General features: G+C 39.2%; 1 protein-coding gene across 5 annotated transcripts in view; it reads left to right on the top strand.

Moving 5' to 3' along the window:
- The first annotated feature begins 1,776 nt into the window (after positions 1-1,776).
- Positions 1,777-19,548, top strand: part of bicd1a (bicaudal D homolog 1a) — a 31,552-nt gene continuing 13,780 nt past the window's right edge. For 3 of the 5 annotated variants that reach the window (XM_057348167.1, XM_057348170.1, XM_057348169.1), the window contains exons 1-4: positions 1,779-2,386; positions 16,068-16,280; positions 17,049-17,201; positions 17,947-18,423. In XM_057348167.1, the coding sequence (XP_057204150.1) occupies positions 2,171-2,386; positions 16,068-16,280; positions 17,049-17,201; positions 17,947-18,423 (1,059 nt within the window). In that variant the 5' untranslated portion in view covers positions 1,779-2,170. Of the gene's footprint in view, positions 2,387-16,067; positions 16,281-17,048; positions 17,202-17,946; positions 18,424-19,548 lie in introns of all 5 variants that reach the window. The other 2 variants (XM_057348166.1, XM_057348168.1) reach the window with 2 other exon arrangements.

Genomic DNA, 19,548 nt, shown 5'->3' with positions numbered 1-19,548 from the left:
CAGGACAATTTTTCATTTATTTTAGGTTAGGAATTTCTTGAGACAACTTGTTTTGTGATTGATGTATACATTTAGAACTTTTGTTATACAAAACTATGCTGTTTTAGTTTTTTTTCATTGTATGATCGTTTCATTTTTAAATTGTATTTTAATCTAGTTTCCTATTATGCCAGCTAATTCACAACATGCTGTCTGTCAACTTGTTACATGAACACAATTTTCTCTGGGCAATCATGCAAAAAATGTTCAATGGCTCATTTGTATCCGCAGCTTTAATGAACATGCTTAAAGGCCTACAGAAATTTACAGACTTTCAAAATAAAAAACCTAAGAGGTTAAAACTGTGACCCCAATCCCCTGCGCATCATTTCTTTAGTATGCTAAAAGGATGCACTGCCAAGCCAGAGATTCAAAAATACTAGGCTACTGATCACATGTTTAGCATTTTGGAGACACTAAAATGGCAAACATAATCATTCTTTCATCACTTCAGCCCAGCAGGATGCCCGGCGGCCTACAAATCTCTCTGTGGCATATCTCTGAAAATATTTCAATGTTCCTTAATAAGATATGAAAGCATGCCATGTACCTACCTTAATGGACATTCCACAGATGTGAATCCTGCTGTGTGTTGACCGACCTCTCCTATAGTTAATGATTGTGGCGTGAGACACCTCAAGGAAGTTGTTCACATCGTACTTGTAGCATCTGACCTTTCCCCCTGTTTGATTGTGCAAACTTATGGAGACTTATGTTTGAAGGCCAATCAAATTAGTGTGAATTGTTGCAGCACTTAATGATATATAATGGAGAGGGTTGTGTCACAGAGTGTCTTGGAAAATGAAATCACGTGCAGATTCATACTGTCAAAAACGATTCTGTACAGTGTGTCATGAGTTTAGTGGCTTATTTTCCGCATCCTTCCCATAATGTCTACAGATCATTCGGTCTCATTCCCATGCACACTGCTTTGTGTGTGTTTGTTTACAAGGAATGTTTCATTTAGTTGAAGTGAGGGAGAGTCTAAATGGATGATGTATTATCAGTTTTCTTGCCAAGGGTCAGCGATTGCAATAGATACACAGAAACAGTGGCTGTGGCAGAAACAAGCATTAAAGTAATAGTTCACCCAAAATTAAAGATTCTGTCATCATTTACTCACCCTCTTGTAATTTCTAACCTGTATGGCTTACTTTCTTCCGCACAACACAAGAGAAGACATTTTGAAGAATGTTGTTAACTGGCCCCCATTCACTTGCATTGGTTTTGTGTCCATACAATAGAAGTGAATGGGGGCCAGTGCTGTTCAGTTACCAACTTTCTTCAAAATATCTTCTTTTGTGTTCTGCGGAAGAAAGGTTTAAAACGACAAGAGGGTGTGTAAATGATTCAGAATTTTCATTTATGGGGAACTATCACTTTAAGCATGCATTTTCTGCACAGCTCTATTACCATGACTGTGAGTCTATTATGTAGCTATGTTGTCCTTCAGGAATCTGAAGGAAATTTGTCTTCTTGTAAGTCGTTTCATAAATCTTTTTATACTGCACTAAGATGTTAATTTAATTAAATTGAGCCTGTTACATGTTATTCTACGTATTTGCATTTATTTTAGTATTTGACAGGAAATCAGGTGGCGATACAGTTTATTACAACGATGGATGATGATTTCTGTTTATAGGTTTTGTCTGTGTGCGTGCGTGCGTGTGTTAAACTGAGTAAATAGGAGGGGCGGTGCTGGTGCGTGACGTCACTGGCTGACAGACAGACTCAACTTCTGCTCGCTTTGCACTCCTGTGGTGGAGGTTGATGGCGCCGTTCCGAATCAGGTTTGATTAAATCTGCCCTTGTTAAACGGGGCAATGGTGCAATAGAGCACATCACATTAAAACAAGGAAGGAATCGCATACAGCCCGAAGTATGAACATATTTTAAACCTGAGCAAACAGGAGGCGCGTCGGGACTGACTGCAGCATCCACCTGCATCCCGCGGGCGCATCTCTCTCTCTCTCTCTCTCTCTCTCTCTCTCTCTCTCTCTCTCTCTCTCTCTCTCTCTCTCCCTCTCTCTCTCTCTCTCTCTCTCTCTCTCTCTCTCTCTCTCTCTCTCTCTCTCTCTCTCTCTCGGAGTAAGCAAAAGTGTCGGGACTGAGCTCCTAAAGATTGAAAGCGATGGCTGCCGGCGCAGGATGCGGGGAGTCGGTGGATCAGTACCGGGCCGAGGTGGAGAGGCTGACCCGGGAGCTTGCCGAAGCCAACCGGGAGAAGATCCGGGCTGCGGAATGCGGTCTGGTGGTGCTGGAGGAGAACCAGACACTCAAACAGCAATACGCGGAGCTCGAGTCCGAGCAGGAGGCTTTGAAACAGGAGCTAGAGCAACTGCAAGAGGTAAACAGTGATGATAGTCTGAAGTATCTTAAGATAGATGTGCATGTGTTTCATTGCTCTGTAGAGATACTGTATCAGTGCCAAATATCGTTACATTAATACTGTCTTAGTTACGCAGATAACGCCTGTTTTGGCCCTATCAATTTTGACAAGAGAATTTTGGCCTCTTGCAGTACTACTACATTGTCAATATCATTTACCATGCTGCAGTACCACCCAAGAATCTGAATTTATTATTGGCTACTGTTAAAATAATTTAAAATACTCTCTGACTTTTTAAGAGGGGGGGCTTTAAACATGTTATTGCATTTCTGTGGGTGAATGGTTTGCATTTATGCATTTAGCAGACGACTTACATTTGTTTGTAAGTATGTGCATGATCGAACCCACGACCTTGGCATTGCTACCGCCATGCTCTAACCACTGAGCCACAGGAAAGCAGTTTGAATGGTTGAACCAGAATGGTTACTTTAGATTCAAAATTCAGATTTGGAAGCTAAATCTTAAAGTGTGGCGGGTTGCTCATAACTTCATAATTGTGTAAGTGTGTTGTTGTACATGACCAACTGCAGTCTAGAAGTCAACATGTATGTTTCTTATAAATAAACTTGTACTGCAGAGGTTGGGGGGCGAGTAAAGTTGCATGATGAGCTCTACATTGTTAGGGAGCCCGAACACACCCTATTAAACTCAAACACAGATGCTTGCTTTGTTGTTTTAAACCAGCATTTGTCCCATTTCAAGGAGTGTGTCTTAGTTATTTTTATAACTAGGTACGAGTATTATTGTATGTTTCCCTACGGACCCCTAATTTCCACTGAAAGTAAAGCACACTAGAAAGTAAAAGACTCTGACTAATGGCTCTTTGTGTTGCGTTACGATGAGTGTGAATGCTTATCCCAAACATAGTTATTTACTGACGGTGCTGGCAGTGAGTTACTGTCATACGGTTGTGTTTGTCAGTAATTATGTTTTGTTTATAACAAGATCTGTATAATCTGACCTGTTTGATTGTCTTAATAAAGCAAATAATTTTTGTTGTTTATGATGACCTTACGTCTTTTTTTAATAATCATTGACTTGGAAAATCTGTAGTAAGTATAACTTTAAGTTGTTTGCAATACGTTAAACCTATTTTATTTTTTTATATTTCACTATGTATAGAATGGAATCTTTATGGTTATTTGGAAAAACTATGAGCGCAGTGCAGACATGTTCAACTGCAGATTTGTCTGCGTAGGCTATTTATCACGATCAATAATGCACATCTGTGTTTCTCCTTGCCTTTCAGATATCTATATCTCTCTGTCTGTTCAAATCAGCTGTGCTGTTTATAATTCAGTCTGTCTGTGGCTGATATTCTTGTGAAGGGCACAACTGCTGCCTGGAGGTGATATTTCCCCATGACGGAAAAAACCTTCCATATCTCTGTCTAGTTCTTTATTTTGATGAATATTAAGTGGAATGTAAAAACCCCACCGCCCCATATGCCTGGCAACTCAATTCATTTGAGAGTTGTCCATGAATTTACTTGCAAATCAGATTTTTTTGTGTTTGGTGTTGGACAGGGTTTTCCATTCACAGTAAGAATAGCTATTAGTACTCATTGCTCATACTCTGTAGCTGCAGTAAATTCGATCATCATTTAAACTTGTATGACTTTCTTTCTTTCGCAGAACAAAAAAAGAAGATATTTTGAAGAAAGTTGGTAACTAAACAGCCCTGGCACCCATTCAGTTCTACTGTATGGACACAAAACCATACAGTAAAAAAGTGAATGGGTGCCGACGCTGTTCCCTTACTAACATTCTTTAAAATATCTTCTTTTGTGTTCTGCAGAAGAAAGAAAGTCACACAGGTTTGAAATGACAAGAGGTGAGTAAATGATTTTTCATTTTTGGGAACTATCTTCAGTTTTTCACCATATAAAAACAATAAAGAGTAAAAATGATTCACTATAAAGCTGTGTTAAACAGTAAATAGATCTTTAAATGTTTTAGTCCCTCATGACATGGACTGTAGGAAATAGACTACTAGTGTTTTACTCAAATGGAGAAAACTTATTGTGTTAGTATGTACTTGAACAGTGTAGAGAACAGTATTGCCCTAAAGTTCTGTTTCCACTGAAATGCTTTGATCATGACTTGATACATAGTGACAAGACTTTTACATTTACATTTAGTCATTTAGCAGATTTACAAGTTGGGTAAACAATGGAAGCAATTAGGAAAACAAAAAGCATAAGTGCAATAAAACATGTGTTACAAAGCCTACTACAGTGTACAGAGCTAAGTTTTTTTTATATATATATACAGATAGAGTAAAAAAGATATAGAAGTCAGAAATGATCGGTCAGGTGCTGACGGAAGAGATGTGTTTTCAGCCGATTCTTAAAGATGGCCACAGAATCTGCTGATCTTGTAGCAGCAGGGAGATCATTCCACAAATGTGGAACCGATCCAGAGAAAGTTTGTGAGAGCGATTTTTAATTTTTAATTTTGGGATGGCACCACAAGACGTCGTTCGTTTGCAGAGCGTAAGGATATGGCGGGTACATAAGTCTGCATTAGTGAATGAAGATAAGGGGGTGCCAAACCAGTGGTGGTCTTGTAGGCCAGGAGCAGAGTCTTGAATTTGATGCGAGCGACTATAGGGAGCCAATGTAACTTAATGAAGAGAGGGGTGACGTGTGCTCTCTTCGGTTCATTGAAGACCACTCTTGCCGCTGCATTCTGGATCATCTGTAAAGGTTTTGTTGTGCAAGCAGGAAGTCCAGCTAGTAGCGCATTGCAATAGTCCAGTCTGGACAGAACAAGAGTCTGTTCTAGGACCTGCGTAGCATGCTCGGATAGGAAAGGTCTAATTTTCCTGATATTGTAGAGGATGAATCTACAGGACCGAGTGGTGCTGGCAACCTGATCTGTGAAGTTTAGCTGATCATCGATCACCACTCCCAGGTTTCTGTCCTTTCTGGAAGATGTGATGGTTGATGAGCCCAGTTGAATGGAGAATCTTAGGGTCAGACGGGATTACAAGCAGTTTTGTTTTAGCAAGGTTCAGCTGCAGGTGATGGTCCTTCATCCAGAGCGAAATGTCACTCAGGCATGCTGAAATGCATGCAGAAACAGTCGTATCGTCAGGCTGAAATGACAGGTGGAGTTGTGTATCATCCGCATAGCAGTGATAGGAAAAGCCATGTTTCCGAATGACAGAGCCAAGGGATGTCATGTATACAGAAAAGAGCAACGGCCCAAGCACTGAGCCCTGAGGCACCCCTGTATCGAGATGTTGGGACTCAGAGACCTCACCTCTCCAGGATACTCTAAATGACCTACCTGAGAGGTAAGACCTGAACCATTGTAGCACCATTCCGGAGACGCCCATAGCCTTGAGGGTTGACTGGAGGATGTGGTGGTTAACGGTGTCAAAGGCGGCAGATAGATCCAGTAGGATGAGTACAGATGAGTTCGAGGCGGCTCTTGCCAGTCTCAGGGCTTCAATGACAGAGAGCAGTGTAGTCTCAGTGGAATGACCGCTCTTGAAACCTGACTGGTTGCTGTCCAGGAGGTTGTTCTGCGTGAGAAAGGAGGAGAGCTGGTTACATACAACACGCTCAAGAGTTTTAGCAATGAAGAGGGGAGAGATACCGGTCTGTAGTTATCTAACAGTGCAGGATTAAGAGTGGGTTTCTTCAGTAGTGGGGTAATACGGGCTTCTTTGAAGACTGCAGGAAATGTACCAGTGGTGAGAGACGGGTTGATAATGTGGGTCAGCGTTGGAACACAGTGGCCTGGAGGAGATTGATTTTAGCATGGTAGTACTGAGTTTTCGCAAAGGAGACATCAGCAGAGAAAGAAGAGAGGAGAGACTGATAGAGACCGAGGTCAGCGTGTTCTTTAGATTTTCTCTCAGCAGACCTGAGCGTGGCGCGATGCTCGTGGAGAACATCAGATAACCAGGGGGCAGAAGGGGATGCACGAGATGGCCTAGATGTAAGGGGGCATAAGCTGTCTAAGCAGGAGGTAAGTGTGGAGCAAAGAGTGTCGGTGGCGGTGTTAGTATCTAAGAGAGAGAGCTGTTTGGAGGGAGGGAGCATGGCGTAGACCGCAGTCAGGTTGTTGAAGTCGGCAGCCTGCGGTTTTTCAAGGTGGATATTGAAGTCTCCAAGTACCACCAGAGGAGTACCATCCTCGGGGAAGGATGACAGAAGCGTATCCAACTCCTCTAAGAAATGTCCAAGCTGACCTGAGGGACGATAGATAACTACAACATGAGTTTTAACAGGGTGGATTACAGTAACAGCATGTGACTCGAATGAGATGTTGTCACATGAGGGTGCCAGCTGTTTAAATTTCCAGTCGTTAGGGATAAGTAGACTGGTTCCTCCACCCCTCCCTGATATGCGTGGGCTGTGGGAGAAAGTGTAGTTATTGGAGAGGGCAGCCCGTGTGGCACTGTCCTCATTTTGCTGAAAAATTTGGAAAATCAGAAAAAGCAGTTAGCAGTGCACAAATAAGTCACTGAAGTGTTTGCATATCTTGCTATAACATCTCCATGTTCTTACAAGAAACTCAAATAATGTTTTTTAAGAAGAAAATTTATTTCATATAATGAAAGTAAATAGGGACTGTAAGCTGTGAAACTTTTTTGCATTGAATAAACATACTTTTATGTTGTAGTCCTTTATTAACTTGTGTTATGTGTAAAACACACAGATGGATCAGAACACAAGGGTTGGTAAATTATGTCAGAATGGACTCTCCAGAAGTCGGGATATTGGTTTCCAGTTTACTTTCACATCGCTCAGGTGGGACTTTCTAAAAGCCCTAAGGGGCAGTCGTGGCCTAATGGTTAGAGAGTCGGACTCGTGACCAGAAGGTTGCCGGTTCGAATCCCAGGGCCGGCGGGTAACGACTGAGGTGCCCTTGAGCAAGGCACCTTACCGGGCGCTGCAGTGATAGCTGCCCACTGCTCCAGGTGTTCACGACTTGCTGTGCGTGTGTTCACTACTCTCTGGATGGGTTAAAAGCAGAGGTCACATTTCGGGTATGGGTCACCATATCTGACTAATAGGTCACTTTTTTTCTGTCTGATTTTACTTGCAATAAACACCAGCTTCTGTCAAAAGAACAAGCTATTATTCCACAGATTAGAGGAATAATTCTCCCCCATAGAAGTCTATTAAATCTTAAATCTGCATTCCAATTTTTACCGTCGTAACTGAACTTCTTTAAAGAGGTCTAGATCTCTGTTTTTGAGTAGGGCTTTCACAAATTAATTGGACGGCAGATTTAAGTATGGTCTGACAAAATATGTCTGAACTCTGATGTCCAGGTCTTACTCCTGCAAGTGTCAGGCCTCATTTGAATATTCACAAAAGGGCACGGAGCGCTTCTGGGTCGTCCATATGGACTCATAAATCTTGCTTTCCTTGACTGAGCAAAACAAGCAAGGAAAAGACAGAGGGACACAGTAGAAAGCAAACCTTATATGACTCCTGCTCACCCTCTCTGTCTACATCAGCAGGGGTTTCAAGGAATCAGATCGATAAAGACTGGCCCTGCAGACCAGAGTTTGTCTGCCCAACCCCCAGCACTGGGCACAAAGAGCCCATCTCTTAAGGTCCCCTGAGGTGAGAGATATTGATTTAGGTCTCTCTCGCCAGAAGGGTTTTTTGTTGTTGTTGTGATTGTGAAGACGCACCACACTCTGAATTATTACAAATAAGCACAAATTTGTATTGCTACTCCAGAGAACAGACTTGTAACACACCTCATTAGTTACAGTATAGACCACTTCGGAAACATAACAATGCTGGTCCAGAAGCTCTTCCTGTCTCTGTTTTTTTAAACATTACAGAAACATTTGAACAAAATATACAACCAACTGAACATTTATAACCAAATCAAAATGTTAAACGAATATCTTTAAGATTTTATTATATATGTAAGATTAAAAAATATTCATATTATATAAAAAAAACTGAAACCTGAAGTGCTTCTGAACCAGTGTTTACATCTTGCAAAGTGGTCTATAATGCCAGACAGATAGCAGTGGGGTCTGAATGAGTTGATATGAATATTTTTATTGCATTTGTATTATATTTTGACTCCTGGATTCTTTTGAACCTCATTTTACATATTATTAATTCTGTAGAAAACAATGCATTAAGATGCTAGTTGTTTTTGTTGAGAAATTATTTAAAATAACACAAATGAAAGAGAAAAAAAGAAGATAAGAAAGACCATTAGAAATTTGTAAAGCATCTGTTCTGTGGTTTTGCATAACTGGCTTCAGATTGCTAATGGATCAGTGAATGAATGTGAGCATCTCTTACATTTGGCAGACGCTTTTATAAAAAAAGCGACTTACGTTGCATTGTACTATACATTTGTCTCTGACTATGTGCAATCCCCTGGGATCAAACCTATGATCTTGGCGTTGCTAGCGCCATGCTCTAACCACTGAGCCACGGGAAAGCTCTTCATGTTGAAGCTGTTTAGAACTTTGCAGTTTTATGTTCAGTATGAGTCTATTTCTGCTGCAGTGCGACGTGGGGACTTTACCCAAGGGTGTGTGTATTTATCATATAGCTTTACTTTAGCTTCCTAGGTTCAACATCTACAGTAACCAATTGATTCTCACAATGTACTGAATAAAACCTGTACTTTGCTCTTATAGGGCAGGCAGTTATGACTGTTTCCGGCTGTGGACCGTAGATTCCATAATGCTTCATTAGTGTGATAAATCCATTTGCTGCCTTATAGACTCCATCATGGCACAGAGAGATACCTGAGGATTAAAATGATATATAATGTATATTATAATTCATATGAAATACTTCTGAAAATATTGAAAACTAACAAAAATGCAATTGTAGTATACAAAGCTTTTTGTTATATTGTTTATTCAGAAATATATACAAATGTTGTAATAGAAAGATTTTTGGATTGCAACATGTTGGTAAAGTATTTTACAAAGTTTTACAAACCCAGAATAAAAGTTGTTTACACAATATATGTCTGTGTACTATGCATATTAATTTTGTATAAATAAACACAGACGCATACATGTATATATATTTAGGAAATATTTAGATGTATTTATTTATACTTACAAATAATTGAAATTATACATAAACAATTTGTTTTATTGTTCTTATATATATGCATGTATGTGTTTATAAATACAAAATGAATATGCACAGTACACAGACATATATTATGTAAACGCAAACTTTTATTCTGGATGCGATTAATCACGATTAATCGTTTGACAGCCCTAATTTTAATATATATATTTAATTTATAGCAACTTGCCAAAAAACACTTGCAAGCTGAATGATGACACGTTCAATTGTTATGATTGCAACCACATTGCCCCTTTGAGTCCTGAGGTTGATAACCACAAAAACCGACAAGAATGCATGTTGAGCACATGCAGCGAGAGGCATTCACTTTTACCTATACCACCATTCTAAGTCAACGTGTTAAACACCGCCCCAGTCATCCATTGTCACAGTTTCCTGTCCTTCAGTGTTTGTGTGTTCAGGTGTTGAGTGGCACCTGACCTGTGTGCTAACCCCCTCTCTGCTTACAGTACTTCCTGGCTTGTATGTAGGGCACTTAGCCTCTAAGGATGCTGTTAAGTGACATCATTATTGGATTCTTGAGGCAGAGGACTGGAACACAGCCTTCACAATACAGGACAATTTACTGCCATAAAATACTTTAGACTTGACCTAGTCTGGGCTTATAACCAATGGCACTCCAACAGAGAAAGAGATGGAGAGCGACAGCGAAAGAAATAATCGGAGATGAGCACCATATTGGATCTCGAACCATTTTAACCGTGATGAATAGGCTTGTTTTCATTGCCTCCGGAGGCACAGCTAATTTATACAGTAGTTGTCCTTGTAGTGCTGCATGATATAGATGATGAGGTCTGCTTTTATCACTGAAGAGCCCAAACAAGTTGCAGATCATTTACTGTTTGCCCAAAAGATGACCCTGTTGCCCGTGAGCAGTGCTAATTTATATTTTCCCCCGGTGAGAGGTCCAAATAGCCTTGGTAAAAGATGAGGCCCTTTTCATGTCTGTTGCATTATCATTGCATTTCCATTAAGAAATAATTACATTCATCCTCTTTTATTCAACAAGGTATAATTGAGAAGAAAAGCTTCATTTCTGCTCAGGGATCGAAAATCCCAGACATCTTTACTCCTGTCCCAAAGGGTAAAGTGCTTTAAAACAGTCTTCTGTATTCCTGTCGGCCTAACATGTTTGGCGGATAATAGGCTGTGCTGTAGTGCTGCAGAGGTGTTCACTCTATTCTTTTCTGTTTCTTTGCTCTAATAACCCAGGGGTTTTGGTCAGCCAAACCTCTTTGACCTAAATAATTTACATTTGCATGTTTAACTTTAAAAACATTTATTTTGATCTGTTTTTATTAGTAGCCTAGTATTTTACATAACTATTGTTATTTCTTAATATTACATTGCTTTTTAATTTGTTCTCAAAATAATAGAAACAACTTGTACTGTATGTGCACTGGTAGACATACAGTGTACTTCACCAACCGCCTACAATTCCCTCGTGAACCCCAGTTTGGGAAACCCTGCTCTAACCTTCTATTTTCGTAAACATAACTCACAAAATATGCAAGATCTCAGTAGTTTATTGAGGTTTGCTAGTGCAGTTACTTTAGCTTTGTGTACATGCCTAACAACATATTTTGTGCTTCGGATGCTTGGTCTCCGCAGGTGCTCCTGGTTTTTCCCACACGATGTTGGAAACTGATTGCGAGTTCCTCATTAAAAAAACACAACAACAGGAATGACCTTGCATGTGGGGTCAAAACCCCACCAAAACGCAACAAGCTCCAGGTGTACCCTAACCACTGCGCAGGGTTGACTTCACAGGGATATTCCGTTGATACAGAACATATGGATTATTTATTTACATTGTCAGACCACTCTGCTAGAAAATAAATATGAGTGAATTCATTATTCTACCCATTTTGAGAACATTTCACATTAGTCATAATAATTATGTTGAACGTGTACAGCTTTAGGCAGTGCAAATCCTATTTGTATGGCAAACAATATGCTCACTGAGGCTCAGCTGCAAAGTATGTTGCTCTATTGTAAATATACGTATGCTGTGCTTTGAGACTCTTTAATGCTGGCTTGCTATTTTACCCAGTTCCATCTATTCTTTATCACACTGTCCATGAGTCATTGTGATGAATCACTGAACTGGCAGTGTTATCACGAGCCCTCTTGTGTATTTTGCAGTACAGGTTTCTGCCACCGGGCAGTTCAGACAAATACGGTAGCCTTGAAACATGAGGGTAGGAGCAGTGTTGGATGTAACTAGTTACTAAGTAATTAGTTACTGTAATTTAATTACTTTTCCCTTGAAAAGTAAAGTAATGGATTACTCTCGTTTTTCTGTAATTTAATTACAATTACTTCTGATGTAATTAAACTTAATACTTTGTGTAAGATATGTGTGCGCAATAGTGGAATTGACATCAAAATTCAAAGTCTAACTTTGAAATCCGCACTTTAATGTATAATTCTAACATTTGTAATACTTGTCAGTTAATAATACTACTTTATGTAGTTTTATATCATTTATTTGAATGAATTAAAAGAGCCTTTCCATGTCTATCCTTGAATCACTTAACTAATCAAGGTTGATATAGGATGTAGAACGTAATTAGTAATAATAAGTAATTAAGTACTTTTTGGAAAGAGAAATTTGTACAGTAATCTAAATACACTATTGAATATGTAATTAGTAACTAGTAATTAATTACTTTTTCAGAGTAACTTATCCAACACTGGGTAGGAGTAAAATCACTCGATCTGATTCGTGTGCTAATGTTATTAGATATGGATAATCTGTCAGGGAATCTACTGATTAAAATGCATTCGCAACTACTGTACATTTGGAGCAAAATGAGACTTCTATTTCACATATGAACAAGTTTTATTTAGGGAAGTTTTATTTAGTTAAATTATTAATAGATTTAAAAGATAAATTAAATATATATTTTATTAAAATTGACAGCTGTCTGTGTAGATGAAACAGCTCAGTAGGTTTTGAGAGACAGTATGTGTTTGATTGGGTTGCTTTTATCAATATCTTACAGACGGTTTGACACTTTTCACAGCACATCTGTGACAATGTACAGAAGATAGTTATGTTTTCATCAAATAAAAAGTCATCACAATTCTACATCGTATTTGTCTAAAAGTGACATGAGACATTGAAACATAATGAGCTTTGGCAAGACAACCTTGCATCTAAAAGCAGCTGTAAGCGGATAAATGTAACCGCTATGACAAACACTGTGGACCTTCTGGGTTTTTAGGGTTATCCAATCTTCCTACACGTTTAGTACTGTATGTGCTGATGTCAGGATACGATCAGTCTATGATTTATGTTTGCATTCATTTTTGTTTCTTTAGTGTATTTGCGATTCGTGAGAACCTTAGTTAGGAGTATGCAGAAACTGTGTGCCAATTATTTTCTCTTTCCAATTTGTGTTGCCCATACTTCAGGAAAATATGCTGCACTATGCAGTCAAAAGAAGTTTTACTTTTGCATATACTGTATTCTGTAAAAATAACATGCATCATGATACCAAAGAAAAGCACTGCTGTTCTCCTGAAACTTCGTATTTTGTGATTTTTTACATAAATCATCATACAGTATAAGGGTAATTATTAGTCACCCTTTATGTTTGTCACTGGGATTTGCAAATGTCTAACCAATAAAAAATATTGAATCATTTAAAAAGTACAGTGTTTTTTCCATTTCCTGAAAAACAGTGAAGTTGGACCTTTGAGGTTTCAGAAGGACAACAACGACATGAAAAGTACATACAGTGGTGATTATTGGTGAAAATTAGTTGAATGTTGTTTGCTAGAATATGCAAAAAATGTGTAAGGTAAATTCAAATTATAATTGAAGTTTAATTAAACTTGAGTGTTACTTTTAATTTGGGAAGTGTACGAAATGTGAAAGATGGTTTTTTGCATCATGGGAGTTCTGTGGGCGCAGAGTTTGAATGGACTTACCAATAACCTCTAATTCTGTTGGATGGTTGAGATAGAGGTTGTCGGGTGTGACTGTGGTCTAATTGTAGAAAGAATAAGGATTTCAAGAATTGTGCTAAAAGCGAAACAGAACAGACTACTGTACTTCTGTCACACTCACCGAGATACAGAGTCTTGATCTCTCTCCGCCTGACTTTAAAGCTTTTTTATTTAAAGTTCTTTGTTTTTTACAGTATGTACAACAATTGTTTTTTGATCATTTATGTTTCTGATGCATAGAAATGTTCACTCGTGATTTAGTTTCAGGATTACATGTTGCCCTTAACCAAAACATTAAAGGGATAGTTCACCCAAAAATGAAAATTCTTTTTCAAGAATCATTTCAAACCAGAACAGACTGTTTTAAAGAATGTTGGTAACCGAACCACGGTGGTACGTATTCACATGCATTGGTGTTGTGTCCATACAATAGATGCGAATAGGTACCGCCATTGTTGTTCGGTTACCAACATTCTTCAAAATATCTGACAATTATGCCCCTGACACCTGAAAAACACATGAAAGCCAATCAGATTGAAACTGATACGGATCACATGTAACAATGACTGAACACAGTATGCAGTCTGAGGTTTCGCCATCACATTTTGTTAAGGTTTTTCCGTTACATTTCACTTTGTCTAGAGTCATGTACTGATTATCCCTTGCAGAAATCATACAAACACATTTTAAGTGATGTGGAATGGTTGTGCAAAAGCTTTTCAAGTTGTGCAGTCACGAGTGAGCATGACAGTGTCTCCATCCCACTCTAAATGGAAGAAACCAGATGGAGACGGTGGGCTTTGTGGACGCACTTCCTTCACAAACCATCTGCCCTTTTACATTATACACTCAAGGCCTATCGCGGTGCATGAACCAGTCTCTCTCTCTCTCAGGGTGCAGCTGGGAGGCCCAGGGCTTTCAGCAGGAATTCTGGGATATTGGCAGGCCCTCATTTTAAATAACAATGAGGGCCTATTCACACTTCTGCCACTGAATTTATAAAGCAGCGTTTCCATTTGCAGTTTTTTCCCCAGAGTTCACCGGTCAAAGGGAGAGAGAGTTAATGAAGAAGTGCAAGCTGTCGGTGTTAATGGATTCATTTCTTTTGTTGGTGCAGATTTCTTTTTGCTTCTTGGTAAGTTATAATCACAGCTGTTTACTGTGCACAGTGTCTGCCTCCCAGAAAACCGTTTAATGATACTTAGTGGATATATTTGTGGTGGATTCATGCACTGTGCCAGAGAGTTTAAAAAATATCTAATCATTAACACAGGCGATGTTCATTTCAATAGATAATGTACATGTAGATCTCATTATATAGTGTATTATCGTCATTTAAATGTACCTACTGTAACAGCAGACTGCAAAACAAATATTTCTTCCTGAAGATAATGATGACAGGAATCAAGGCAGTGATCTTTGGGAAGTTCAGTATTTGACTTTTCCTGCTCTCATGTCAGCAACTTTTCATCCGGCTGCTCCCTTCAGTCAGAGTTCCACTACAATTGATTTTTCTCCATCCATATCCATATCTCGTCCTCTTTTCTACAAGCTCTTCATTGATTTTCTGTTTTCATGGGATGTGTCTGCTGGTCCTCATCCCAGTTATGATTTTGGCTCATAATAGCTCAGTTACGTGTACTTTGAGCATCATAATATAATCTGAAAAGAGCAGCTTGCCATCTGATGCGTCTGATTTATATTGGTGCTTTAAATGAATCATTCTGCACATATGAAAACAGTACGTTAAAGGTGACGTGTGCAGTTTTCTTTATATAGGGACGGTATACAGTATATACTTTAAAAGGATAAAAACTGTCCTGCCAATCCTGACACAGCAACATTAGCTAAAACCAATGAGGGGACATTGAAACATCTGTTGATCGTATGAAACACTAGCCAAGATTATTACACGTAGATTTCAAAGAGAACTTTTAAAAAGAGTGACTTAGCAGGTCAGGTGGTTGGCTCAGTCGTCTTCCTGTTTATCATCACTGTGATCTTCCGTACAAGACAGGATGCTTAAGTCATGATGTGCCGGATCTGCATGGCGCTAAAACCTGTGTCAGGGGAATCGGAACACTGTTTCTATTGATCAGAGCGAGGAAGTGAAATGTTATCTCGGTTACCTTGAAGGGGCAGCACTTGAGTGCAGGTGAACAGAATAACTAAATGGTGGATAAAAAGTACAAAACAACATTTGGTCGTTTTATTTTTGCATTTGGCAGACATCCCCCATTTACTGCCATAGTAGGGAAAATAAATACTATGGGAGTCAATGGGAGATGAGATCTGTGCGTTTAGCAGAACAAAAAATGTATACAGGTTTGGAACAATCTGAGGGTGAGTAAATGATGACAGAGTTTTCATTTTTGGTTTTTGAACTATCGATCCTTTAACTTTGTGGTGCTTCTTGGTTCATGTTTGCTTTTATCAATGACAGTGCCAAACAGGGTGTGAATCTGTATCTTGACAATCGATTAGTTCTTGCATCTTGCTGAATACAATGTTGGCTGAGATTTGGGCCAAGCGCTTTTTTGTCTTCTGTCTACTGTTTGTTTCTGTCTTCTGCAGGCGTTCGGTCAGGCATACACCAACCAGCGTAAGACAGCCGAGGATGGCGAGACGCACGAGGAGACGTTGTTGCAGGAGTCTGCTTCCAAAGAGGCCTATTACGTGGGACGTCTGATGGAACTGCAGAGCCAGCTCAACGTGAGCAGCTCCGTGGCCTCCAACGCCCAAGCCGAAACTGAACGTCTAAACACCGTGGTGCCGGAACTCAGAGATGTCAGTTTGTATTTGTGCACCATAGTACGACTAGATTGTCATATTGTGCATTGAACATTTTTATTGTGGTTGAAAATTTGTCAAGGTCATGAGGTCAGCGGGTCAGTTTGAGGACACTGGAAGCAGAGGGTGGTGTCAGGGTCGTACACTGTCGCCAGATCCCATTGTTGGGGCAAATCCATGGCTAAGCTGGGGCATAAGAGAAATGCCCTGCATGATCACCACTGTGACAGCGCAGTACTGGAACATAATTGGTCAGTAATCCCCTGGACTTTGAATCAGATGGCACAGCAGGGCTTTGAAAACGTGTGACATCCTCTGGGAGAGCTGGGGTATACAGTAATCAATTCCTCAGCTCACAGGAAGGTCATTTGTCAGGCCGGGCAAAATATAGATCATGACAATGTGTGATCCTATTTTTTCCATTCTGAGTGGTGTAATCGTTTGATGATGAGTATCAGGTGAGAACAGCTTCGGCTGAAGGTATTATGATCAATATTTTTGCGGCGTCAGATGAAAAGCGACTGGGAAACATTACATGCTTAGTCCGAGTAAAAGGTGTGGTAAATAGAGTATGATTTCAGTAAACGATGTGAAAGTGAAGTGAATTACAGAGCCATGTGAATTCTGTCCAGTAAATCTTTGGGTTCCCCAGAGCTGGCTCAGTTTCCACCTCGGAGTTTTCTAACGTTCTGTTCGTTCTAACAACATGAGGTCATACTTTCCATACAGCCAATCATTTTTGTATGGGTCTTTATTCTCTTTCAGAACAATGAGATGTTGGAGCTTCAGAGGAACAGGATGAGAGAAGAAATCAGAGAGTATAAGTTCAGAGAGACCAGACTCCTGCAGGACTACACTGAACTGGAGGAGGAGAACATCACTCTACAGAAACTAGTGTCAACACTCAAACAAAATCAGGTATACAAATATGTGCATTCAGCTACGTTCCTTTTACTTATTATTTATCTGGAATTAATATCTTTTAAAAAAATCTGTCATTTTTATACATAATTCTCAAAGTCTTTGTTTAATTCAATTCAGTTTTATTTATATAACTCTTATACGTTTCATTGTTTCAAAGCAGCTTTACAAGAAGAAAGACAAAACAAACAAAAGTTAGTATTAGTATTAAAATAACAAGGGTCAATCTTTGCTCTTGGTTGTTTACCTGCTATTCGTTATGTCCATAATCCACAAAAGTCCTGGTTTACATGCAGTTGAGGTACTTAAATGTAGTGGTCGTACTCAGGCCCAGGTAGGGGGCAATCATATATTCTGGTTGGGTAGATATAAAATCACAGTTCATTACATGCATATTTTTTTAATTTAAATTTACAGATTATTAATTAATAGATCATACAAATAAGTATTTAATAATTAGTATTTAATTTTTACATTTTTCTATAATTAAATGTACATATTATGAATTAATAGATCATACAAATAAGTATTTATTAAGTATGTAATAATTAGTATTTATTTTAATTGTCAGTTGGATATTTTTGAAGGGGCCCAAGAAAAATCTGGGGGGGAAATGCCCCCCTAGACCCAGCCCTGGTTGTACTTTTTCTCTACCTAACCTCTCTTTTGCTTTGACATTTAGATGAAAAGTATTCACATTTATGCCCATTCACAATTTCTGTCATTCCTCTTCGATTTGCAGGTAGAATATGAGGGTTTAAATCACGAGATCAAAGTTCTGGAGGAGGAGACGTCGCTCCTCAACAGCCAGCTGGAGGACGCCTTGCGTTTGAAAGACATTTCTGAGAGCCAGTTAGACGAGGCCTTGGATGCTCTAAAGAACGAGAGAGAACAGAAGAACAACCTGAGGAAGGAACTAGCCCATCATCTCAGCCTGACAGACAGCGTGTATGGACCCAACAACCAACTGACCATCTCTGCTGTGGATGGGCTGAAGTTCTCAGAGGAGGCTGCGACCAATGGCATCTCTGCCTCCGAGACTAGTCCCAACAATGAGGATAGTAACCGATGTAATGAGTGCAATGGTCACGCACTAAAGCTGAATGGAGAATTCCACCGAGCTGGAGGCAGGAAGGGAGAGATGCTGCACCCCGTGTCTGATCTCTTCAGCGAACTGAACCTGTCTGAGATACAGAAACTCAAACAACAGCTCCTACAGGTTAGTCACATGATACAAGGGCATAAAATATGGAAGGCGCTGGAGTACAGGGGGTCAAATTCATCAAATCTGGTCTGTTTTCAAATTTTTCCAAATCATATTCTCGCTGTTCAACGGCATTGACACGCTTCCCTGCCATTGATGCCATTTTCCAACTTGACATGTTGTTGATGTTGTACAGTAGGGGTGCTGTTACTCGTCTCCAAAAACAAGTGAATGGTCTATAAACATATATAAATTCTGCCTGATAAATAAAGTGTTTTCATATTCATGCAACAAAAAAGTTTTTTAATATGATCAAAAAAGCTGGCGCTGGTTGGCAACTTTTTTATCATTTAAAAAAAAAATTTAAACACAAGAGCTGAAAAGCCAAAGAGAAACATTTTAGAAATATCAACAAAATTAAAAAAGATTATTAAAATCCAGATTTTAAATATTTATTCATAATTTCATGTTCTTTTTTTTGTTCAGATAGTCCCAGAAAAACAAATTGATGCAGAGTGCTTAGGGAAAACTAGCTATTTACATAAATTGACTAGTGCTGAGTGAAAGGCTTCGGATTAGGGATTGAAGGCACATATTTGTCCCTTGATAAGCAGTCACAGATCTCAAACAATAATCTATCGCTTGACCTACAGTATCACACACTTTCCTATAGCCTTGTGTTAGCATTTGCTTTGGATGAAAGCGTCTGCCAAATGCATCAATGTAAATGTAGTCTTTTGTAAGACACAATACAGTGTCTTACTGTGAAGTGAAGTGATGGTTTGTGGCACTTTGCGCTATGGGAGGAGGATTCTGTCAGTTCGATCCTGAGCGAGTGTTCTGTGGCAGTTGCTGTAAAAGCAGGACACAGTGATGTGTGTGTGCGCCACGGGCGTATTCATTGAGAGAGCAGTGTACAGGAATAGAAAATCTGCCAGGGAGGACACACAAACATAGAGAGCATCGGCTGATTAAAAAAAGGATTTTTCAAAAATCATGTTTTTTATTGTGCATTCCAAACTGCAGTTGGTTTGTTTTGATTTAAAGCATGATAACTCAAAAAATACATCTAACTTACATAATAAAACACAATAAAAACATGATAACATAATAAAAAACATGATTTTGGAAAAAAATTAA

Source organism: Triplophysa rosa, linkage group LG12 (genome assembly GCF_024868665.1).
Source record: "Triplophysa rosa linkage group LG12, Trosa_1v2, whole genome shotgun sequence".
In the NCBI taxonomy this organism is placed as follows: Eukaryota; Metazoa; Chordata; class Actinopteri; order Cypriniformes; family Nemacheilidae; genus Triplophysa; species Triplophysa rosa.
Note: the sequence above shows the minus strand (reverse complement) of the source record. Positions and strands in the feature narration are given on the sequence as shown.